This window comes from Ips typographus, linkage group LG5 (genome assembly GCF_016097725.1).
Source record: "Ips typographus isolate SLU linkage group LG5, UJ_Ityp_2.0, whole genome shotgun sequence".
Taxonomy (NCBI): domain Eukaryota; kingdom Metazoa; phylum Arthropoda; class Insecta; order Coleoptera; family Curculionidae; genus Ips; species Ips typographus.
In genome coordinates this window covers 12,674,637-12,699,984 of record NC_138426.1, presented here as the reverse complement: position 1 = coordinate 12,699,984, position 25,348 = coordinate 12,674,637, and the positions used below count along the sequence as shown (strand labels likewise).

The following is a 25,348-nucleotide window of genomic DNA, read 5'->3' as shown; positions in this document are numbered from 1 at the left end:
ACTGTACTTACTTAAAAACATTCCTTAGAAATTACTAACAGTGTTTGTTATTGTATCTTTCAGAAGTTTAACTATACACATATTCGGAAATATCCAAGTAAAACCAAACTTATCAAACAGAGTGTAAGTTTGACAGAAAAACAAAAATGGCGTCTGGAATTATCAAAATGTCCATTTTATGTACATAAATTTTGGCATTAGCGCTCATCGTTGTCAATTTTTTGATTTCTGTATAGATAGTTATAATTTTGTGGGTTTTCTCGAGAAAACGACAAACTAAAATATCTCGAAATGTTTGAAGCTAGGATGCCAAAGAAAAGTCTGCTCTTGAAGCTTTAAATTAACAGTCTAACTGAACTAGTATTATTTAATGAAGTTTGAGAGCTGCAAGAATTGCACAGCAAATCACAACAAAATAATACCGGAACCAAAATCGTTGGTCTTATTGTGTTTTTTTTGTCAATTTTTGGTCTCATCGAATAGGTAATTTAAGTGCCCGTCAGAGACGTATTTAATGGATTATTATATTACTTGTATTTGTTTCATTTGTCGTAAAAGCACCTCTAACCCTATACTACTCAGCTAAACAGTTAGAGTATTGTTATTTTATATTGGTGATGGCAATTAAATATGATTTATGTTCAAGAGTTCAGGCTGGCACAAATTCAATTTCGATTCGTTCTAAACTAAAAACAGAAATGTGATATTTTCTAGAAACTAGACTGATGCTAATCTATAAGAAACTTTATAAAAAAAAAGTGTCAAAATAATTCGAATACTATAATTAGTTCAATGCCAGTAGTTTTGTAAACTTTTATGGCATTTAAATTTTACAATTTAATACACACGTTAATCATAGAACACTCTCTAATTTTTTTCCTTTTAATTTACCAATTTCAGTTGAAGAATGTATACTGTTTAATATTGTGCAAATAAGCTTCATATCAACTGATCTTACAGGTTGAAAATCAGTACAGGAGCAGTTAAGTAAAGTATCTAGAACCAAAATTATCCGGTTATTGATTATAACCGACCCTAAATTCTTTAAATCCTCATTTTTTTGTAATTGTAAAAGGTACTTAAAACTGCACAAACTAGTTTTCAGAATCAGTTTTATGTGATCTTTTTAGTTCTAACAAATAATGGTTTACCTTAACAGTATTATTGAACATTACTATTTTTAACCTTCCAGTTTACAAGTTCGAGTAGTACATAACACACAGACATCGTTATGTACCTTTACATGTGGTGCAAATTGTTTAGCACTAATAGCAATTTTATAGTTTACTATTTGCACATAGCCGGTTTTAATAACACACTTGGCTATTTTTTTCTACAAAGTGATATATTACAATCCGCTGACAGACCAGGAATCTTGACATTGTGATAAGTCGAGTGTTTGCAGATTTTTGGATCAACAAGTAAGTACATAAAAATAACCTTAAGCTTATCATTTTTTTTTTGTGTGTAAGCAGCTAAATTATTCAGTATACACGAGGATTTCAACAATTTATCGTGTGGACAGTTTTGTTTAGAATACGTTTTCAGGAAAATAATTTTTGAACAGTAAGTGTTTAGTCCATTTAAATAATTTATGTTGACTTTTAGCTGGTAATAAGGGACATTTAGGGAAAGTAAGAACATTCTTTAATGTATCAATGATTTGAGTTTGTAAAAGATTCCATAAAGTCAACAGATCAAAGCTAAAAAGTAAGCAATTTTGGGGTTTTACATAATCTCTAGATTACCTGAGGCTGTAAATATTTCAATTTATTGAGCCTGTAACACAAGTGATTGTATTATTACTGAAAGTTATTTAATATTTTTTCAAATTTCTTTCACACTGAAAAGTTTCCACCCTGTATATATTCGTATTATAATAAGGACATTTATATTTACTTTACTGTTCTACCTACCACAACATTTAAATTATAATAATTCTATTATTGTCCCTGATTTATATATTAGTCAGAAAATTTGTAATTTCAAAATGTCTCACAAAAATGACCAGTACTACGAAATTTCCAGCTAAAATCATCATTTAATATTTTGACTGTGGCCAACTTTACGTCGAACTCTGTATGTTGTTTAGTGCCAATGAATAATTCGCTTAGTTTGGCGATTAAACCTAAACAGAATCAGTCACGTAAACATGAATTTGTAACATTATTTATAGATACTGAACTCAGTGTGGGTAAGTAAAAAAAAAATACACCACAGATTCATTCTACTCAAAATCAATGAACTGGCGGGTTATTATTAGTCGAATCGCAAAGGACGAGAAGAAAAATAGCCTTAATCGGTGCATAAGGCGGTCCCCCCCAAAACCAGCATTATTCAGACTAGAAAGTGACGAATAATTAAAAAAGCAACCTCTCAGATTGTCCATATAAGTATAAGATATACTGAACGTGGGAGAAGCTATAGAATGACGTAGTCCGTTCCCCATACCCACGGGTCAACGCTGTATAACCTGTTGAAGCAATTCTTTGGCGCTTATAAGTTTACTTTTCAAACGAACGCGATCGCGAACGCACCGTACACAAGCGCTTTTTTACTTTACCGTTTTGTTTTTTTGATTCCATATACACTTAACTCGATTTTGCTTTCGTAGTGCGGACCTTAAGTGCCTTATTAACACGATGACTGTGAACAAGAACACGAAAACGACCAGCAAAAAGAAATCGACTAGCTCATCAGCTACAGCTTCCACTTCGACTAGCTCCACACAGCAACAAAAATCATCAACGAAGAAAGTGTCCTCGAGTCAAACTAATAAGTCAGAGACTGGAGTTTTGTCCAAATCTTCTTCAGCATCCAGCTTAAGAATCGCGGACGTTTCCCATTTGCCAATCAACGCTAACGTGGTGAGTTACACGGTGACTGAAATGTTACCCACGGGGGCGGAAAAAATTACTACTTACGGTGATACTGGAGCCACATCCACCGAGTATAAACATGCAGTGGTAATGCAAGATTCATCAGCAGCAACGTCCACCTCACATTCAACTCAAATTCAGCAACTCAGTTCCACCCTAAATGAGTCAACTTCTAATTTATCTTGTGCCTCTGGATCAACTTACACAGTCACCGAACCTAGAGAAGAATATAAACTAACTTACAACAAAAACGACTCTGGGTGGAACGGCAAATTTGTCTTAGAGGAACCAGTAAGCAAGAAAAATACAGTGGTGGAGCAAAGTTCCACCTCAAGCTCACACCAAGAAAGCTCCTCAATAGCCAAGAGTTCCTCAAGCAGCTACGTCGTAGAGATCGTGGATGGTAAGGAAAGAATCGTTGACAAAAAACACCACGAATCAGGCCATGCACAGGCATCCAGCAACAACGAATTTCTAGCCTCTAAAAGTGGCACCAACATTACTCCCGAAGTACATTTTAAACAGAAAGTCAAAGAAAGTTCTAGCAAATATGACTCTGCAGTCCCAGAACTTAAACAACCTAAAGGGGTTACCTCCGAATCTGAACGAGAGGTGCACCAAGTGGGTGACAGCGTTTCTTCCAAACAAAGTCGAACCCAAGAGAAATTATTGGGCCAGGAAGTCAAGCACACCCTAAAAGATCATACAAAAGACTTTATTACTAGTGAGAAAATTGATACGGACACCAAAGCTTCGAGTCTAACAGACAAAAGCCAACTGGGGCAAACTGAAACTGTGACCACCACTTACACATACTACGACTCTAAAGGGAATGTGATCAAAACTACCACAGATGTGGACACACATGCAGTACCCACCACTTCCAAATCAAGCACTAAAAAGGTAAGCTCTTCGAGTAAGACTGATTCAAAAAACTTTTACGAGCACAGCGTAGACACTAAAGAAACGTCTTCCAACGTCTACGATTCCAAGGCTGTGCAGAATACCACTGGAAGCACTGTGATACTTGATCAAACTACTTCCCAGCATAAACCAGTTAGGACATCAGCACCTTTGAAAGAGCCATCACCTGGAGGAACCACGTCTACAGTGTGGGTGGACGAAAACTACGTAGATACTAACAAAATTCGACAGTCTCAAACATCAACCGACTCTAAGAATTTTTATGGACATAGCGTAGACTCTAAACACACTGTGGTGGATAATATTTATGATAGTAAAGCCACCCAGAACACCATTGGGACTTCTGGAAAAGTGTTGAAAGATCACACCATTGAATCCTCTGATGTCATCTACTCCAATGACAGAAACTACGGAAAAACCGGTTGGAATGGGGCGTTTACCTACGAGAAGCCTCAACAACCTCAAAAAGGCAGCCCACAGCCTACACGTAAACGCACTGAATCACCATCCAAAAGGGGTAAACCCTCTAAGGAACCATCACCAAGTAGGAAAGGACCCGAAGGAACCACAGTTTGGGTGGACGAGAACTACATCGACACTAGCAAAACTCGCCAAGCCCAGACTTCTACTGACTCCAAGAATTTTTACGGACACACTGTAGACTCCAAGCACACCTTAGTGGATAACACCTACGACAGCAAGGCCACCCAAAACACCATTGGGACTTCTGGAAAAGTGTTGAAAGATCACACCATTGAATCTTCTGATGTCATCTACTCCAATGACAGAAACTACGGAAAAACCGGTTGGAATGGGGCGTTTACCTACGAGAAGCCTCAACAACCTCAAAAAGGCAGCCCACAGCCTACACGTAAACGCACTGAATCACCATCCAAAAGGGGTAAACCCTCTAAGGAACCATCACCAAGTAGGAAAGCACCCGAAGGAACCACAGTTTGGGTGGACGAGAACTACGTCGAAACTAGCAAAACTCGACAAGCCCAGACTTCTACCGACTCCAAGAATTTTTACGGACACACTGTAGACTCCAAGCACACCTTAGTGGATAACACCTACGACAGCAAGGCCACCCAAAACACCATTGGAACAGCCGGTAGAATTCTGAAGGATCATACCATGGACACCACCGATGTGATTTATTCCAATGATCGACTGTACGGAAAAACTGGATGGAATGGCAAATTTGTCTACGAGCAACCTCAAGACAAAACCAAAAAACCTGGAGACCAAGCTGCGGGAAAGCCTACAAAAAAAGACCAAGATAAACCAGTTGCTGGCAATAAGCCTACAAAGAAAACTCCTGCAGGGAAATCCCCCATGCCAAAAGGACCTACAGACTTTTTAACTACAGAAATTCAAGAAACGGTCAACCAGTTCACTGACAAAGTATCCAAGGATAGTACCAACATTCTCGATCAAACTTTTATCATAGTTGACGGGCAAAAAGTGGTACCAACTAAACCAGGACCTACCGTGGTAACTTTGCCCACAACAGACTCGAAAACCACCGTAGAAACCTACGAGTCAGTGTCCAAGTTCTCCGACTCAAAAACGTCAGTCACCAAAGACTCTCAGACTTTCGAGGACCACCAAACTTCCAAAGAACATTACGCCACCCACGACAAATGGGACAGCTCTAAACCTGAAGGGCCTACCAATATCAAACTGATAGATGATAAGACTGTGACTCATGTGACCGATTTAAAAAGCAGTGACATCAAAGTGGATCAGCAGTCCACAAAACAGAAATTATCGACCACATCGGACACGAAGATAGTCAAAGACGTTAAAATTGTTGATTCAGTAGATCAAGTCAACAAAACCATCATCCAGGAAAACATTGTGGATATCAAGGATATCGTAAGTTGAATTCGAAATTGGTTGTGGTTTTTACTGTTGAAATGGGGGTTTTCAGAACGAAGTGGAAAATATCACAAACATCAAAAAGGTCACCGACAATAAGGTGATTAATATCGTGAAGACGATCAAGGAGAAGCCGGAACCTGCCAAGGTTCGGGTACCGCTTAAGGAACAGTGCATTTGCGAATTGTGTACTTGTGGGTAAGTGTTTGTTGTTTACTTTTTTGAGTTGTTTAAAAAAATTGTCTAAACCACTAAAAAATAACAATGACGTAACCCCTATCTGCATTAGTTTGTTCTATACAAAAGTTTCTCTTTAATTAAGAATGTCACTTAATCAAAAATTTTGGTTAACACACTTCACTTCAATGTTCGGTTTAAAAAAAAAATTGATAAACAGTTTATCTGAATTTGATTAACAAGAGCATTCTGATATCATCAATAGGAAAGTACCATTCAGTATTAAGGTTAATATAAATTCTGAACAAAAACGTTGGAATGGAAGCGGTACCGCGGTACCTGAACCGATCATGACATCATCGGCTAAAATAAAAATCTTGTTATTTGCCAATTTAATAAGAAGGTTAGGCGTAAGGTAAAAACTCGTTCTATGGTCATTTCGATTTAACACCGGTTCTGGGAAGGCGGTTCCCCTTCTAGTAATTGTTATAATAACATTGATTCAATTTTGTTTTTGTGGTGTGTACTAATTTCCAATTATGCTAAAACAATTAGAGTTGTTGTAGGAAATGTCACGTCCACTGTAAAAAAATAATTGCAATATTGCATTTTCTAACATTCTAGCACAATAGTTGCGGTTTTTCTCTCATGCACTTAATCCACAGATGTTTATCAATTTAATGTTAGTAAACTAATTATCTTTAGTTCTCTCTGAGTGGATAAATAGCAACATGACGAAGATTTCACTATAAAAAAATATTCTCATTAACAGTAAATTCATTCATTGTATATTTATTTCACATTTTAGTTTTTCTATCAAAATTTCGAAAGGTTGGTGAACCTCAGAAAATTTGTAAAATACAGACAGTCATGTTAACCGCATTATTATAACATCAAAAAAGGAAATTTTGGTCCCAGTTACCGATACACCGTTAGGAAAACATAGAAAATCCAATCGATTCCTTGCCAGCAATAACCTATGAGAATGGGGATTCTTTAAATTAAAGCTTCATAGTTAACGAGTTTGCCTTGCATCGATTAATCAAAAATTGCTTGTAAACCTAGAACTCGCTTAATAAACTTGACCTTGTCAGTAGTTTAAAAACATTTTTTAAAAAGTAGTTCATTTTGATGGGTCATGGTGCCAAATCATTTATGATTTTATAATAACTAACGGTTCCTAGGGTCAATCAAAACTCGTTTGCCTCTCAGCGCCAAATCACACATTTCTATTTACAAACAAAACAGTTTTAATTTTATCGGCAGTTTATATTTTAAAATAACCATGACGAGGCTTTGTAAAGGTCGATTTTGTGCAACTGATGATATTTTACCAATAATTTGACGTAATGTATATAATTATAATACGTAAATAAGATAACCTGAAGCGGATTTACGGTTTGATAATTTCCAACAATATCGCATTAGTTTGTGGTTGTAGATTAAGGCCAAAATAGACGGTTTTTTTCGGTCAAGTTTAAGTTTTCCAGTGAGTATGATTTGATCTGTAATCTAAAAAGTAAATTACCATAATTTGTTTAAATAAATGCACCTTCAAGGATGGCAATTAGGAAGAAAGCTAAAACTAGTAAAATAGTTGTTGACTGAATTTTTTACAAATTTCTCATTTATTCTGCTTGTAGGATAAAACCTGATTAAGGGCGTCTATACCCTGTCCGTTTAATTTACATAATCCCAAACCAATTTTGGTTATAACTGCTACGCCCAAAACAACCTCCTTCAATCTTTACATGTGCCTTGCATCTGTAATAAATTCACTTTCAATGACCCACTAAGCATTAATTACCAAGTACGTCTGTTCAATGTAACATTCGGAGAAACTACACTTCAGAATTAATGGTAATTTTCTAGTGTCTTTTAGTATATAGTTTCATGTCTGAACTACAGCTGAATATCTGCAAAACAACAAAATGGTCACCTTTGATAACCTTTTAATTTAAAAGTTTTTATTGAACCTAATTGACTCGACTTCTAGAACCAATCAATTCATTCCTAACAAACAAAAAACAATCTAGGACTTTGCTCTGTTAAACCAATATACATATTTTCCCACAATGTAAATTTAGGCGTGCGAACACCTGTATATTTCCGCTAATATTTACAGGTTTTAAAACGTTTTGAAAGACTTTCACAAATCAAGCATTATCGGTACTTTTGCAATAATTATCGTGAAAAATTTGTTTTGACTGGAACTCGAACGTGACCTATTTTGAGTCAATGCTGACGAGAACAGAAAAATGGGATTAGCATCGCGAAACGGTACTGGGATACCGTACTTGGTACCATCCAAATAAGGCCAGAACGAGCGGCGACCTTAAGTTTAACTTATGCGAGCTCTTTGCAGTTGAAGACAACCTTGTTGGGTAACGATTTATGGCTTTTTATGGTCGAGATGAAATCGTTAAAATGTCGAAACGTTTACGTCCAGAACAATTTTTTAATCATCAGGAAGTCGGACAAATTCTTGTAGGTGATGGCAATTCAAGTAATAACCCACCAAAGACTCATCATTTTCTCGTTAAAAGTTGTTAGAAACCAATTAGTTTAATTGAAAAAATACTGTTTGTGAAGGAATGTGTCTTTTTCAATATGATCACCTTGAAAGGTTGAATTTATTGTCTGCACCAAATAGATTTTAAAGCATTGTTTGTGATAGAAATGAACTGTTTTTTAATACAGTAAGTATAATTAAAACCAGCACTACTGTTGGTTTAAACTGTTTGTCGAACAGTCTAATACTAATCTCCTACTGACACGATTGTTTGATTTGTGGCTTTTAAATACATCTAATGTGTGTCACCAACTTGTCTAGTTCCCCCAAGTTGAAATTTAGGCTATACAGTAGGCGCATTCACCATCTGTCAGGAACTCAATAATAATTCTGATTTTTCTATGATTGTGATAATTGTATTTCTATGTATCTTAATAATTGAATGGCACACCCTTTAATGATTTAACACTTACTTACTACACACCAACAAAAGACAAACATCTTTGGCATATTAGTCATGGTACGTAAATTCTGGGTTGCATGGGTAGTTGTGGGCGTTAAATGTGGGTCTGTAACTACAAAAAAAAAACAAAAGAAGGCCATTGCAATATAATACAGAAACTCGTGGGCCTTACGGGAACAGGTTAAAAAAACAAATATACTGCTTAACACCCATAAACCAGATTTTTTCTCAAAACGTTTCTATATTGTGTTATCATCAGGCTTAAAATTTAAGTGGGCGAGATTTTAGGTGCAAAGTTCAGTTAGTTCAGTCAAATCAGTTAAAACAATAATTGATTACGCTAGATTAAGGTAAACATTGACAAAATGATAAGAATCTCTAAAAGTGCAATACAACAAATACGGATTAATTTATGCAAAATGCAAGTCAATGTTTGCAAATTAAATTTTAGTTCTGGTAATAAGAATTTTCTTGTGATTGAGGTACGAAAAAATACTGAAAAATCCTACTGGGAAAGAAAAACACTAAGAAACATTGCTTAATATATGTCCATCTAGCTATCATACAAACATATATTTTAGAGGTAAAATTGACTGAAGAACAGAAAAAAAAAACCAAGACAATCGAATAATAACGGTCAGATCGAAATCGTGTTCGACCTAGACGAAACGACCTTCCAACTACTGGAATTTAATTGGAAACTTAGAAATAGAACTAGATAAAGGGTGATTAAGAATTTAACGATCGTGGACTCAAAAGTTAGGGTCCTTATACCTTAAGGACTTAATCAGTTGATTAAAACTGTTCCTAATAGCTTATGGGGGTGTAGTGGGAGCTTTAAAGGGAAAATCACCCTTAATACTGTTTAGTAGGGCATCGTGTCAATGGAGGTGATCGACACTACCACCAGGGCACATTAGAGTTGATCCAGTCAGTACAAATATACTGAAGACAGTACAGTTATTTGATCAATATTTAATAAGCCATTTAAACAAGAGACTTTCTTATGTGGCACTAGATTTAGATTTGGTTTTCTATTGAAAAGTGTATTTTTTCATCTGCAAGGAAAGTTGATAAGGAATTTATTAAGAATTAAATATCACCTGACATTTTACTTATTAATCCAAAAATGAACTAAAAACACCCTAAAGATTTACATATTTTTTTTTTAGACAGTACATTAAAGCAAACCCTCAGTACAATACTATTAAATCTGGAATTAGCTTTAGTACAACTTTTGCAAGGGTAAAAACAGCCGGCAGTAGGACGCAAAGGGTTGAACAAAAGCTATCGGCGTCGCGACGCTTCGTACCGGTCTCCCGGACATAGCACGTGACCTGTTAGTGCGAAAAATCGCATTTTCATCCCTAATTCCATTGCAGTGAATAGATGATTGATGTTGAAAAAGCTTTTTGTTGTTCGGTTATTGACTTCACCGCCTACGGTCGCATCTGTTTATGAATCTATTTTTGAAACGAACTGTGCAACAGATTAAGAAACGAAGAAGACGAAAAAGGTATTATTTTTCAAGTTAATTTTAGAGGCTCTTTAAGGGCATTACTGAAGTTAATTACCACTGAATGACTGCGGAAAATGTTGATGGCCTCGGCCCAAAAACTCTTGCCAAAAAGTACTAAAAGTAGGTCAACTGGTTTCGAGTTTTAGCTAATAAAATATGTATTGATATTAATGAAGGGCTAACCCACCTTGATATGTAATAAGTAATTTTTGATTTCAGACGTCACAGTTGCCCGCATAACCCTGATGATTACAACGATCACTTACACCCCCAAGGGCCCATTTACGCTCAACCAAAGGACGAATACAATGCCACCAAGGGTGACCGGTTCCCCATTAAGAAACCCCAAGATCATTTGCGTCCCGAAGGTATGGAAATTAATTACAAATTGCTTACCTAAAAAATGTCATTATTACACACAGTATTTATTTAAAAATTTCAATGCACCAAGCGAGACTCCATCGTAAACTGACGTAGGAACTGATATTCTTACGTGATAAAAACAATATGATTCAGAAATAGATAAAATTACTTTATTATATGTGTAGAATCCAGGTTAATTCACCAGGAAAAAGAGATTGTGTTTTAGGGTTTTTTAGAAAGTTTTGGCTTAGTATGCCATCATCAGCATTATCCTAACATTAAAATGTATTATTTAAAGAATTTAATTTCATATTTAAGGAGAACAACTTAAAAAAGAATACACCTGCTTTTTATTTTTGAAAATAATCTCTTAAAAACTACATTATTTAAAAAGGCCCGCCAGTGTGACGTAGTAAGTTATTGTCCAATGAATGAAGAGATCGCCTTGTAGGGAAGGAAGAAGCAAGTTTGTTATGTTGTTAAGCTGGGTTTGTTTATACAGCGGACATTGCATAACTTAATGCATAACATTGCACAAGAAATTACCAGTGTCAAGGGTTTCTTTTTGGTTTTTATACAGGTGTTGTAAATCCAAAAGCGACCATAGGAAAACCGTGTAACGGACAGAGAAACGTAGGTAATTGCATGCGCGGGAGAAAGACAGAAAACGAAAAAATATCGAGTAGGCCATATTTTTAGCGCGCTGTTGCCAAACGCCGTAAGTAAGTTTGTCGAGGGTATTGAATACTTACGGCGTTTGGCAACAGCGAGCTAAAAATATGGCCTACTTGATATTTTTTTCGTTTTCTGTCTTTATCCCGCGCATGCAATTACCTACGTTTCTCTGTCCGTTACACGGTTTTTCTATGGTCGCCTTGCCATTTGTCAATCATGTCAAGCACAGATAAGGAGGATAAGGCACAAAGAAAAATCATTTCATTCTTGGCTTGGCGGAATTAACACGTGTATTTTTTGATATATTATTTGTTGTCACAATTCTTGAACAATCCAAATCCACAATTCATAAGCAAAACAATAACAGAATACAATGACGGACGGCGGATGTCAAAATATGACATTACAAAATTTGCGCACGCGTACAGCTGTTTTCGCATAAGAATTGAAACAATAGAAAGTTAAAAATTATAAACTTTCTATGCGGTATTGTGCGCTGTATAAACGACAGTAGGCATTACTGTAAAGCCAACTTTCTAGGTTATGCATTCTGCGCTGTATAAACCCAGCTACTTTATGCCGTTTTCCAACTATAGTGTATGTGTATCCTTTTCTATTAAACGTCATTGAAACGGTATAGCAATGCTCTCTAGCTTCGAACCTATACACCTACTAGTCCTTCTACTCTACAAATATAAAAGTTAACCGAAATTTGAAAAATATTTATATTTATGGTAATGCTTTCTATTCCAAATTATAAAAACTAATTTTTTAAAGTGTTACTTAAGTTTTTCAAAATTATAATAATTTTTTTTTTTAGGTGAATTCGTTAAAAGGGAACCGGAACAATGGCGACCCGGTGATAGGGCTCCAGTCAAGAAGCCCCAAGACAATCTTCGGCCAGAAGGTAAATTTCATTTGTAATGCTTATGCTGCCTGGAAATTCAGTTTTATGACTAATATTCTAGCAATAATCAATACAACTTTTACTACACATAAGTTCTGGCCGTAATTTACCTAAAAATAAAACATTGACATTTCAAAGGAAACAGCAATTACTAAATTCGATTTACGAACAGCAAAAAACACTAATGTATTTATCAATATTTTATGTTTTATCGGTTCTGCAATGTAAATCTGTTTCATATTGCTAATTTACCATTCGACAGGTGATTTTGAAAAACGTCGACCAGAAGAATGGAAACCGGGAGACCGTGCCCCCGTCAAAAAGCCCCAAGACAACCTGAAACCAGAGGGCGAGTTTCAAGTACCCGAAAAACCTGGTTATCGTCCGGGCGAGCGTCCCAGTCCTACCAAACCCCAGGACAACTTACGTCCCGAGGGCGATTTTGAAAGGTTTGGTCCTCTACTTTCATTCAATTGTTCCTAGTTGAAAACGAAATTTTAGGCCTAAACCGGAAGAGTGGCGACCGGGCGACCGTGCTCCAGTACGAAAACCCAACGACAATTTACGACCCGAAGGGGATTTCGAACGACCCGAAAAACCCGGATACCGACCAGCTGAAAGGCCTCAACAAAAGAAGCCTAAAGATAATTTGAAGCCTGAAGGCGATTTTGAGGTACCTGAACCTGAAAAATGGGTGAGTAGGTATTATTTTTTAAAAGTTCACTCAGTCAAAAAGTCTCACTCAGAATAAGATCAAAAGCTGCTGTGAAGTGAAGATAGATTTAGGATTTAGTTAGTTTAGCAGAAATGTTTCAACTTTCTTTTATTTTCCTCTTCTTTTCTTGTTGTCTATGGTTCCACTATGCCTGAAGTCGTAAAACTTGTGGAAACCCACCTAAAACTGACTTTTCTTTAACATTTTCAATAAAAGTTATTGTTTCAAGTTATTCTACAGGGTGGTCCAGTTTTAAGTGTCAATAATTCACCATTTGATAGCTAATCAAAAAATAAGTTGACTTGCATTATGTCATTTTTCTGAAAAACGTTAAAAACTTTTTTACTATTAGGAATGGTCTTATGATTCGCTTTCTCAGACTGCCATCCTGGTTGAGTGTCTGAAACTGGCATTCAAGAACTAAAAAAAGTTCGGAAATCAAGACAAAGATTGTATTGTGCATGAAACTCATTTTTTACTACTAAAAATAATATAAAAGTTGACTTTTAATGCTAGAACTGACTTTACTACGACTAAAGAGTCCAAAAGTATATTTTCAAGACTTTAATTGGTGTACAACTGAATTTTCTGGGCTGGACAACAAGTCTAGAAGTAAATTAAATTTTCGGACAATTTTATTTCTAAAAATTAGTTCTCAAAACTATTATTGTAGCATTTGGTACCAAAATTTTTTACTTTTATTACTGAAGAAACTTGACTTTTGGAAATAGTCTTAAACTCGATTTTTCAGTCTTAAAATCACTAAAAACAGTCTGAATTTCTTAGAGATGCTACAATTTATTGCACCTATGAGTGTAGAAGTCAATTTAATAGTGAAGAAGCTTGAAATAACATTTTCAAGATTATGGTCAGTGGACAAACTGGCTTTTAGGCCTGATACGTCAAAAACTTTGTAAAGATAGTCTTGAAACTCGATTTGAGGCACTGAAAACAGCCTTAAAACACTAAAAACAGTCTAGTTTATTAAGAAATACCCGAATTTTTAGCACTGAGGTGTCTAGGAGTCGATTTAATAGTGACAAAGCTTGGAATGCCATTTTAAGTCTATGAAGAATGTACAAATTGTTTTTTAAGTTTGCTATGTCAATAACTTGGTGAAGATAGTCTTGAAACTCGATTTTCCAAGCTGAAAGCAGTTTTGAAGCACTAAAAATAGTCCAGAATTCGATGAAAATGAAAAGCAAAGTAAAAAGCACGAAAAGTTAATTTTTAAGACAGTTTTCATGAATCTAATGTCAATGTTCTGCATCTAAGACTATTTTCAAGTCTAAAATATTGAAATTTGTCTTCAAATTATGAAAACTTACTTCAAATGCAAATTTTAAGCTTCTGGTGTCACTTTTCATTAGTTCAGTCACATTTTGGGGTTCAAGTCAATTTTTAAGGTTTAAATGTATGAATTTGTAGTAGCAAATTCTTGAAAAAGTAGTTTTTATGTCTACAAGTCAATTTTTAGTATTAAAGTCTCTCGATTTGCATGAAAAGTCAATTTTCAAAACTAAAGTCTTTCAGTTTGTCTGGAAACTATGAAAACTGGCTACAATAATATTTTTTAAACTTCTTAAGTGATTTTTCCGTTTCCAAGACAATTTTAAAGTTGGGTTGGGTTAGTTTTGGGTCTTTGATCGTAATAACGTGTAATAAAGTGCTTGTTCCAAATTTGATCAATATTGCTCCAACGGTCTGACAGTTATGACAAAAAAAAAACGTTTTTTTAAACAGAAATTTGAAGGGCTCTATTTTCCTTAGGAAGCACTTTTCAGGAAAATGGCATAATGAATTTTAATTGGCTATGGATTGGTGAATTATTGACATTTAAAACTGGACCACCCTGTATTTTGGTTATTAAGATCAAAAACATTATTTTGTGTAACTTTTGAATCTACCACATTTGGAACAATGTTGAATCCACATGGAAGCTACTAAAAGAACATGACATTTGAGTGGTTTATTGCTTGTTGCAAAAATATATTTATTTTCTATTCTTCTATATGTAGGTGCCTGCAGAACGACCGAAGCAAAAACGACCAGAAGACAATTTACGTCCTGAAGGAGACTTTGAGCGACCAGAAAAACCGGGATTTCAACCTGCTGAAAGACCAGTAGCTAAAAAACCGCAAGACAACCTCAAACCAGAAGGAGAATTCGTTAAACGCACCGTAGAAGACTACAGGGTGATTAAAGGAGATCGGGCTGAAATTGTGCGTCACGAAGACAACATTACTTTTGGTGGCGAATTTACTGGTTAGTGAAACTATAATACTGTTAGGGGTGGTTTTAACGTGATTTATTCTAGACATCACCACGAGTAAAGTTGACTTCACCGGAGAGTTAGTACCAAGACCAAGCCCAGTTAGGCGCAACACTTTCACCAAAGTGGAAGGAGAATTCATTTCGGACACGACTAACAAATCTGAATTTGTGGATTATAGCAACACAGTGGAACGCACCACTATACAAAGACGTAGTGACAATTTAACGGTCGAAGGTGACATGACGTTTGACACCTCCACCACTGTAGAATATACAGAGAAAACTCCGCAAGTGGACAGACGCCGAAGAACCTGGACTAAAGACGATGTAGAAAAGTTCTACTCCACTCAGAACACTGAAGTAACCACAACCAGCAACGATGTCTACAAATCCTTCGATACTAAAGACGTCAGACAAACCGTGGTGATTCACCGAGACAATTTAAGACCGGAAGGTCCGTTTGAAGGCACCCCCAAATCTAGAGAAGATTACGTTCCTAAATTAGCGGAACGTCCAACTCCCAAAAAGCCCCACGACAATCTACGCCCAGAAGGAGATTTTGAGCGTCCACAAAAACCAAAATACAAACCAGGAGAACGCCCAAGTCCGAAAAAACCCGAAGACAATCTAAGACCAGAAGGTGATTTTGAACGACCGGAGAGACCAGAATATCGACCTGCTGACCGTCCAACGCCCATCAAACATCACGACAACCTCAGACCTGAAGGTGACTTTGAACGTCCCGAAAAACCTCAATTTCGTCCTGCCGAAAGACCAGTTCAGAAGAGACCTGAAGACAATTTACGTCCTGAGGGTGAGTTTGAAAAACGTCGACCTGATAAGTTTGTGCCTGCTGAACGACCAAAACAAAAACGTCCCGAAGACAACTTGAGACCTGAAGGTGACTTTGAACGCCCTGAAAAACCAAAATTCAAACCCGGAGAAAGACCCTCACCTGTAAAACCATCTGACAATCTCCGCCCAGAAGGTGAATTCGAGAAACGCACCCCCGATAAGTTTGTTCCGGCAGAACGTCCGAAACAAGTACGTCCTGATGACAATCTTCGACCTGAAGGTGATTTTGAGCGTCCTCATCGTCCGGAATACCGGCCAGCTGAACGACCACAACAAATCCGCCCAGAAGATAATCTTAGACCTGAAGGAGGCTTTGAACGTCCAGAAAAACCCAAATACCGACCTGGTGAACGTCCTACTCCGGTAAAACCATCTGACAATCTCCGCCCAGAAGGTGAATTCGAGAAGCGCACTCCCGAAAAGTTTGTACCAGCTGATCGTCCTAAACAAAAACGACCAGTGGATAACTTGAGACCCGAAGGAAACTTTGATATTCCTGATAAACCTGAGTATGTCCCAGCTGATCGTCCTAAACCAGTCAGACATGATGATAATCTACGTCCTGAGGGAGAGTTCGAACGTCCTGAAAGACCTAAATATCAATCAGCAGAACGTCCTTCACTTGTCAAACCTTCAGATAATTTAAGACCAGAAGGAGAGTTTGAAAAGCGCACTCCAGAGAAGTTTGTCCCAGCAGAACGACCTAAACAGAAAAGACCTGAAGACAACTTGCGTCCTGAAGGAGAGTTTGAACGTCCTACCCCAACTAAAGTAGGTCCTGGTGAGCGCAGATCTCCCATTAAGCATGGGGATAACCTCAGACCTGAGGGAGACTTCGAACGTCCGGAGAAATCAAAATATCAACCAGCAGAACGTCCAACTCCAGTTAAACCATCTGACAATCTGAGACCAGAAGGAGAGTTTGAGAAACGCACTCCAGAGAAGTTTATCCCTGCAGAACGGCCTAAACAAAAACGCCCAGAAGATAATCTGCGACCAGAAGGAGAATTTGAACGTCCTACTCCAACTAAAGTAGGTCCTGGTGAGCGCAGATCTCCCATTAAGCATGGGGATAACCTCAGACCTGAGGGAGACTTCGAACGTCCGGAGAAATCAAAATATCAACCAGCAGAACGTCCAACTCCAGTGAAACCTTCTGACAATCTGAGACCAGAAGGAGAATTTGAAAAACGCACTCCAGAGAAGTTCATCCCTGCAGAACGCCCTAAACAAAAGAGACCAGAAGATAATTTGCGTCCTGAAGGAGAGTTTGAACGTCCTACCCCAACTAAAGTAGGTCCTGGTGAGCGCAGATCTCCCATTAAGCATGGGGATAACCTCAGACCTGAGGGAGACTTCGAACGTCCGGAGAAACCAAAATATCAATCTGCAGAACGTCCTTCACCTGTCAAACCTTCAGATAACCTCCATCCAGAAGGAGAATTTGAGAAACGCACTCCTGAGAAATTTATTCCAGCAGAACGCCCTAAACAAAAGAGACCAGAAGATAATTTGCGTCCTGAAGGAGAGTTTGAAAGACCTACTCCTACTAAGGTTGGGCCTGGTGAACGAAGATCACCAATTAAACACGGAGACAACTTGAGACCTGAAGGAGATTTTGAGCGCCCAGAAAAACCAAAATATCAACCAGCAGAACGCCCACCTCCAGTTAAACCGTCTGATAACCTACACCCAGAGGGAGACTTTGAAAAACGCACTCCTGAGAAGTTTATTCCAGCAGAACGCCCTAAACAAAAGAGACCAGAAGATAATTTGCGTCCTGAAGGAGAGTTTGAACGTCCAACTCCAACTAAAGTTGGTCCTGGTGAGCGCAGATCTCCCATTAAGCATGGGGATAACCTCAGACCTGAGGGAGACTTTGAGCGCCCAGAAAAACCAAAATATCAACCTGCAGAACGTCCATCACCCGTCAAACCTTCCGACAACCTGCATCCAGAAGGTGAGTTTGAAAAACGAACCCCAGAGAAGTTCGTCCCTGCTGAAAGACCTAAACAAAAAAGACCCGAAGACAATCTTAGACCTGAAGGAGAGTTTGAAAGACCTACTCCAACTAAAGTTGGGCCTGGTGAACGAAGATCACCAATTAAACACGGAGACAACTTGAGACCTGAAGGAGACTTTGAACGCCCAGAAAAACCTAAATATCAACCTGCCGAACGTCCAACTCCGGTTAAACCTTCAGACAATCTCCACCCAGAAGGAGAATTTGAAAAAAGAACTCCAGAGAAGTTTGTCCCGGCCGAAAGACCTAAGCAAAAGAGACCTGAAGATAATCTTCGTCCTGAAGGTGACTTTGAAAGACCTACTCCGACTAAGATTGGTCCAGGAGAACGTAGATCTCCAATTAAGCATGGTGATAATCTCAGACCTGAAGGTGAGTTTGAACGTCCAGAGAAACCGAAATACCAACCAGCAGAACGTCCGTCTCCTGTAAAACCTTCAGACAACCTCCACCCAGAAGGTGAATTTGAAAAACGTACTCCAGACAAATTCATTCCAGCTGAAAGACCAAAGCAGAAACGTCCAGAAGACAATCTGCGCCCAGAGGGAGAGTTTGAGAGACCTACTCCTACTAAGGTTGGTCCTGGTGAGCGCAGAACTCCGATTAAGCATGGAGACAACCTTAGACCCGAAGGAGACTTTGAACGTCCCGAGAAACCCAAGTATCAACCAGCAGAACGTCCCACTCCAGTTAAACCTTCTGATAACCTACACCCAGAAGGTGAATTTGAAAAACGTACTCCAGACAAATTCATTCCAGCTGAAAGACCGAAACAAAAACGTCCTGAAGACAATCTACATCCAGAAGGAGAGTTTGAACGCCCTACCCCAACTAAAGTCGGTCCTGGCGAACGTAGATCACCTATTAAGCACGGAGACAATTTAAGGCCTGAAGGTGACTTTGAGCGCCCAGACAAACCAAAATACCAACCAGCTGAACGTCCTTCACCTGTTAAACCTTCTGATAACTTACACCCAGAGGGAGAGTTTGAAAAACGAACCCCAGAAAAGTTCGTTCCTGCCGAAAGACCCAAGCAGAAGAGACCTGAGGATAACCTCAGACCTGAAGGAGAGTTTGAACGTCCAACTCCCACTAAAGTGGGTCCTGGAGAACGTAGAACACCTATTAAACACGGAGACAATTTACGACCTGAAGGTGACTTTGAGCGCCCAGACAAACCAAAATACCAACCAGCTGAACGTCCTTCACCTGTTAAACCTTCAGATAACCTCCATCCAGAAGGTGAATTCGAAAAACGCACTCCCGAGAAGTTCATCCCGGCTGAAAGACCGAAACAAAAAAGACCAGAGGACAACTTACATCCTGAAGGCGAGTTTGAAAGACCCGAAATCAAAGAAGTCGGCCCAGCAGAACTACGTAAACCTATCAAACACGAAGACAATTTACGATCAGAAGGCAGCATGGAAGTATCCAGGCGCGATGATTACAAAGTCACTAGGGGTGAACGTGTTGATGTAGTGCGTCACGAAGACAATTTACGTATGGAGGGTAAATTTATCGACACCCGCACCAGGGATGACTACAGAGTGGTTAAGGGTGAACGTTCTGAAGTTGTGCGACACGAAGACAATCTACGTATGGAAGGGGAGTTTACTGATAAAAGGACACGTGATGATTACAAAGAGGTTAGGGCTGAAAGGTCTCAAGTGGTCAAGCACGAGGACAATTTGAAGATTGAGGGTGAGTTTATTGATCAAAGATCCAGGGATGACTACAGAGTGGTGAAGGGTGAAAGGGCTGAAGTGGTGATACGCCAAGATAATCTTCGAATGGAGGGCGAATTTAATGAATACAGAAAACGTGATGAGTTTACGACTAGGACAGAAAAAACCGAAGTGATCAGACACGAGGATAACCTGAAACTCGAGGGTGACTTTGAGCGTCCCACACCAACTAAAGTGGGACCTGGAGAACGCAGAAAGCCTATTAGACACGACGACAACTTAAAACCTGAAGGCGACTTTGACAGACCGGAAAAACCAGGATTCCAACCAGCTGAACGTCCTACTCCCAAGAAACCACAGGACAACCTGAAACCAGAAGGAGAGTTTGAAAGACCTACTCCTAGTAAAATTGGACCTGGAGAACGACGAACTCCAATTAGACAGCATGACAACCTTAGGCCGGAGGGTGACTTTGAACGACCCTCCAAACCTGGATATCAACCTGCAGAACGACCAACACCGAAAAAGCCCCAAGACAATCTACGACCAGAAGGGGAATTTGAGCGGCCTACCCCCAATAAAATCGGACCTGGTGAACGTAGAAGTCCGATTAGACACGGAGACAACTTGCATCCAGAGGGTGAGTTTGACAGACCGCAGAAACCAGGCTTCCAACCAGCTGAACGTCCTACTCCTAAAAAACCACAAGACAATCTACGTCCTGAGGGAGACTTTGAGAAACATACTCCTGTTCCTATAGGACCTGGTGAGAGACGCACACCTATTAGACACGCGGACAATCTCAGACCTGAAGGTGACTTTGACAGGCCTCACAAACCAGGATACCAACCAGGTGAACGACCAACTCCAAAGAGGCCCCAAGACAATTTGCGTCCTGAAGGAGCGTTTGAAACACCGGAAAAACCTAAATATGGACCTGGCGAACGAGCAGATATCGTTAAACATCCCGACAATTTGAAGCCTGAAGGTGATTTTACTGGTACTCCAAAGAGTAGAGAAGATTTCAAGCCAACGAGAGGGGAAAGAGCGCCAGTTAAAAAGCCACAAGATAACTTGAAGATGACTGGAGAGTTCCAGGACACTACTATGGCTAAATCACAGTACACAGTTGTACGAGGTGAACGGGCTGAGGTGAGGAAGCATGAAGACCATTTGAAGGTTGGAAGTGGTAAAATGGAGACAGTAACCACTAGCAGGGAAACCTTTGAAAAAACCCCTACTAGAAAAACTCCTGAAAGGATGGTGGTGGACAAACGAAGACACATGGAAAGTCACATCACTCTTGGTGACGATAAAACCACAATGCAAACCACTAATCAGACCAATTACAATACATACACTAGAAAAGTGGATAGAAAAATTGTGGATCAAGTGGACAAAAAGATTGTGAATCAAGTAGACAAGAAGATTGTAGATCAAGTAGATACAAATCAAGTAGTAACAAATGGAGATGTTCGCAGAACAGGTAAAAAGGAAGTGAATGTTTCCACTGACGTCAAAACTTTAGCAGACGGCACTACAGTAAAAACCACTAAAACGGTGACAAGACAAAGTGGACAAGCTGTAAATGAAATTCAAAAATCATCATCGCAAACTCACGTGCACCAATCAAACACCCAGGTGGAAAACCGTCAACGCCACATCCAAAACAACATCATCCACTCGTCGAGTCAAACCAACTTGGAAAAACGCGACCATCATCACCGGAAGAGCACCGTAAGCTCCGAGGAAATCAACAATCAAATACTGCATCGCAAAGGCCATCACACTTCCACCGAAGCCTTGCACGCCACCAGCTCTTCAGCTTTAGATATGCGTAAATCAGTGTGCAACATCCACGACCAAGGTAGAACTGTTGTGAACACGGAAAGGCACAGTCTAAGTTCCATGCATCGTTCCCACCAGGAAGCAGCCAGTAATGCCAACAGGCGTAGCCTGCAATCTTCGACCGCTTACCAAGTGGTGGAGAGGCCCCAAAAGATTATCCGCAAAGACAATCTGTCTGTAGGAGGTCACTTCTATGGTCAATCCGAAGCGAAGTCTTACGGAGAGTTTACCAAGCAACAAAACATTCAGAAGGTGGAAAGAGTCACCAGGAGATCAAACGTTTCGAACATCACCTTAGGAGATAGTAATGTGCATGTGGTCACTTCGTATAAAAAGGAATATGCTCCTAGGAACGTGGGGCCTTGTCCTGCCGTGTTGGTTGACGCTCCTAAAGGACCTTTTGTACATACCAGAGATACTAAGTCTCACAAATTCTACATGCCTATTGTCACCAAGTAGCTTTAAAATAAGCATTCCCTAGAATATAGTGAACAATGATGACTGTTTAATTTTTTTTTAAATTATCTAACCAGTTTCTAACATTGTGATAATTTTGTTATACTGTTATTAATATTATTTTTCTAATAAATATTTTATAATTTATTCTTAGTTGCGTTATCAGCTTACGGTATCTGGGTTTTATGCTTTTTTTATATTCGTTAGAAGCGTGTAACATTTTTTTTTTTTTAGCTTGCCTTTAGGTGTAAAACCCAATAAAATTTACATATTTTTGGTTATTTATTTATTTTCATTTCCTTTTTTTTTTTTTGTTTTACGTCCAAAACGCTTTTGCTGGGACAAAAGTACTGAAATTTGGACGGGAATTTTTCAATCTCAATGTAAAACACCCTCGAATAGGGGTACTTATCGCTGCCGGGTGTTTAGGGATTTGTAAATAAGTAAATGACGCAAATAAAAATGTACTTTTTATAAATATTCATGGTTTTATTATCGTAGCATCCCACACTCCCATAAAGTCGATTATTAAGCCCTGATGATGGTAGGCAAAATTTATCGAAACGTTATAATAAAAGGCTATTTAACCTAATAATTGACAGAACATAATCATCAGGTATTTAAATACCCGTGGTAGTTTTGGCTTTGACAAGAGTTGTCATAAATTGAAACATGCGTTAAAAGACATGTCATTATTGCTATCGTTTTACGATTTTTGGTTTATATTATAATATGAACCTGCATGTCTTCATTATACACATAAGTATCGCGTTATTTATTATACCCGGTGCCTTTTCGAAGACTTTATCCGAACGTATCCAAATTGATAGGTAAGCTACCGCTAGTAGGTGTTGGCAAAGTTTGGTAAAAGTGTTTTTTTTTAGTGAAAATGAGGCCGACCAAAATGATGAAAACTCTGATGAGTCAGCCGAATTACACGAAACGCACCATCACAGTTTCAGGCACAACAAAGACGATCACATAAAGAAACATGCTAGAAGAGGACGGTCTAGTCTACAAGACAATCAAAGGAAATTTGCTATTATGTACAAACAGGAAGAACCTGTAGGAATCTTGCAGGCAAGTAAAATGCCCTTCCTTAGACAAAGTTAAAAGTTTTCGTTTAGCATTTCCATGATTCTTACCAATTACTGCCGATTCACACCGATGAAAGCATTCCAGTAGATGTGAGCCCGGTTGAAAGGATGGATGATGAGTCTAGTGAACAAGACTCCAAAAAGAGGGAAATTACTGAATTTGATGAGGATACCCCAAGCCAAAATGACGATTTGGTGGGGTTTGCTGACGAAAAGTATCCCTACATCTTCGCCAAGTTTAAAATTGACACAAAAGTCGAAAAGGAAAACCAAAAAGCCCGAGCTTTGGAAAAACGCGAAACCAAACTCACCAAAAAGCGTCCCCTATTCAACGACAAACACCTAAGCTCTTTAAAGTAAGTGTAAAGTGTTTCCAGCTTATGAAGTTATTGATTAATATTATTATTAGTTCCGCATTATCTAGAGTTCGAAACAATGACGAGGCAGCAAATTTGGAACTAAGAAGCATACTGCACGACATGGGTCTAATTGAAGAACCTCATTTGGACAAACGAGACGCTGAACTTATAGAAGATGAAAATTTGGAACATGGAACTAATAAAATCAACTTAATTAAGGTACCAGAACTATAGTGTCACATGATATGTACTTGGTAGTGTCCAACCTTAGGTTGACAACGGTGAAGATTCTAAACCAAAGCCAGCTAAACGATCAAACGACGGTAAATCAACAACGAAACACTACGAAATGATTCAGTATCCGGAACCCAAATCGTTAAACGAGGAAAAAGTGATCGACGAGTATATGAATCAGCTGAAACAATCACAGGACAAAGAAGATGATAAAGAAAGAGAGAAACGAGCTTCAGATGATATAGAAGAACAGATGGAGAAGAGAATCAAGGAAAGACTGCAAAAGATCAAGGAGGAAGTTAGAAGTGAAATTGATAAGCTTAAAGCCAACAATAATGAGGAAGTCAATGAGGACAAAGAAGAGTTAGATGAAGATGAAGGCAAAGCCCAGAGGTTTGTTCCAGTTTAACTATTTTTTACTCAAGTTTTCACTGAAGATTGTTTGACAGGCGGAAAAGAAACATCATTAACACTTTAGTGGAAGAAGAGACCAGTGATCTAAATCCTGTTATAGTAGGGGATGAAAATCCTGTTCCTCATGTACGACGCAGACGCAGTGTTGATCCATCAACAGAAAATTACTTAAGTCGTAATTTACTGGAAGTATCAAATGATGAATACGATTTCGAAGACTTTGAAGATGTTAGGGACAAAAGGTCCTGTAAATGTGAATCTGGTAAAGACTGCAAATGCGGCAAACCCAAAACGTACTTAGGCGCACTAGATGGGTCCGAATTTGTGTACTTCAATGGGGCACCAATAAAACTCCACTCCGGAGTTAACCAAATCCACCAAGAAGATTTTAAATCTGCCAAGGACTCCTCAAAACCGGAACAGAAACGTGCCGCATCCCACCTGGAGGATGGAAAATACAAGCTGGATTTACATCCGGAAAGCTACAAAATCACTAAAGACAACTCGGATTGGGTGAATTCGTTTCGAAAAAAACGGAGCGGATTCCTGGACTTGGTGGCACTCCATGGAGGTGGGCCAGTGCTCGACCACTTGGTAGCGGTCAGACAGAGAAGTATGCTACCCAAAATACGCCAAAAGCGGATGACCCAAGTTGGTGGAAGACCTCTAACGCTCATCGACATGTCTGAAAACGATTTGTTCGGTGCCGAACCGGAAAACTTCGAAGGAGACGAGTTGGTCAGATTAAAAAGAGTCAAGAGAGTGTCTTAGAAGATTAAATGAATAAGCATAAAAGTGCTCTGTGATAATGTGATCGTTGCTGTGTACCAATATTAATTTACATATAAAATGTATAGGTTACGTCTACATGTACCATATACTTATTTACGAGTGATATTTATTGTTTTAATTTACATTTAAAAACTAGAAAAATGTAAAGTAACAATCCAATGTCTTTACAGTAGAGTTGTATGAATACCAAATTAGAAAAAACCATTCCAATTTGACTGTTTTGACATTAGTGACAGATCTCACGTGGTTTTTAGAGGATAATTTAGCTAAGTAGTCACGTGACCACTGTTAAA

General features: G+C 38.5%; 2 protein-coding genes and 1 long non-coding RNA gene across 7 annotated transcripts in view; 2 read left to right on the top strand and 1 right to left on the bottom strand.

The window, feature by feature from the left end:
* Window positions 1–10,854, bottom strand: part of LOC145729994 (uncharacterized) — a 29,431-nt gene extending 18,577 nt beyond the window's left edge. The window contains exon 1 of one of the 2 annotated variants that reach the window (XR_014178492.1): window positions 10,755–10,854. This is a non-coding gene — a long non-coding RNA (uncharacterized LOC145729994). Of the gene's footprint in view, window positions 1–8,849; window positions 8,952–10,754 lie in introns of those variants that run through there. The other variant, XR_014178493.1, reaches the window with a different exon arrangement.
* Window positions 1,194–22,637, top strand: LOC145729972 (uncharacterized). 3 transcript variants are annotated; one of them, XM_081980974.1, is made up of 9 exons: window positions 1,194–1,421; window positions 2,615–5,684; window positions 5,740–5,885; window positions 10,578–10,726; window positions 12,217–12,303; window positions 12,566–12,752; window positions 12,805–12,997; window positions 15,037–15,283; window positions 15,336–22,637. In XM_081980974.1, exons 2-9 carry the CDS (start codon window positions 2,643–2,645, stop codon window positions 22,160–22,162), a joined length of 10,878 nt encoding a protein of 3,625 aa, XP_081837100.1. In that variant the 5' UTR covers window positions 1,194–1,421; window positions 2,615–2,642; the 3' UTR covers window positions 22,163–22,637. The 3 variants fall into 3 exon arrangements, with proteins under 3 accessions (XP_081837100.1, XP_081837099.1, XP_081837101.1); XM_081980973.1 differs by lacking the exon at window positions 1,194–1,421 and adding an exon at window positions 1,474–1,566; XM_081980975.1 differs by lacking the exon at window positions 1,194–1,421 and having other exon boundaries at window positions 2,484–5,684; window positions 15,336–15,932; window positions 16,020–22,637.
* Window positions 22,638–22,737: 100 nt separating this feature from the next.
* LOC145729980 (uncharacterized) lies at window positions 22,738–25,158 on the top strand. Of its 2 annotated transcripts, none has more exons than XM_081980988.1 (6): window positions 22,738–22,989; window positions 23,044–23,239; window positions 23,287–23,612; window positions 23,681–23,834; window positions 23,887–24,242; window positions 24,299–25,158. In XM_081980988.1, the coding sequence occupies exons 1-6, from the start codon at window positions 22,892–22,894 to the stop codon at window positions 25,032–25,034; spliced, it is 1,866 nt and encodes a 621-aa protein (XP_081837114.1). In that variant the 5' UTR covers window positions 22,738–22,891; the 3' UTR covers window positions 25,035–25,158. The 2 variants fall into 2 exon arrangements, with proteins under 2 accessions (XP_081837114.1, XP_081837113.1); XM_081980987.1 differs by having other exon boundaries at window positions 23,666–23,834.
* The last annotated feature ends 190 nt before the right edge of the window (window positions 25,159–25,348 follow it).

Coding starts and splice junctions, on each gene's coding strand:
- LOC145729972 (XM_081980974.1), top strand. CDS start 2,643: ATGACTGTGAACAAGAACACGAAAACGACCAGCAAAAAGAAATCGACT. Junction 12,753..12,804: donor CCCGAGGGCGATTTTGAAAG/GTTTGGTCCTCT, acceptor ACGAAATTTTAG/GCCTAAACCGGAAGAGTGGC. Junction 15,284..15,335: donor TTTTGGTGGCGAATTTACTG/GTTAGTGAAACT, acceptor GATTTATTCTAG/ACATCACCACGAGTAAAGTT.
- LOC145729980 (XM_081980987.1), top strand. CDS start 22,892: ATGAACCTGCATGTCTTCATTATACACATAAGTATCGCGTTATTTATT. Junction 23,613..23,665: donor AAACACCTAAGCTCTTTAAA/GTAAGTGTAAAG, acceptor TATTATTATTAG/TTCCGCATTATCTAGAGTTC. Junction 23,835..23,886: donor ATAAAATCAACTTAATTAAG/GTACCAGAACTA, acceptor GTCCAACCTTAG/GTTGACAACGGTGAAGATTC.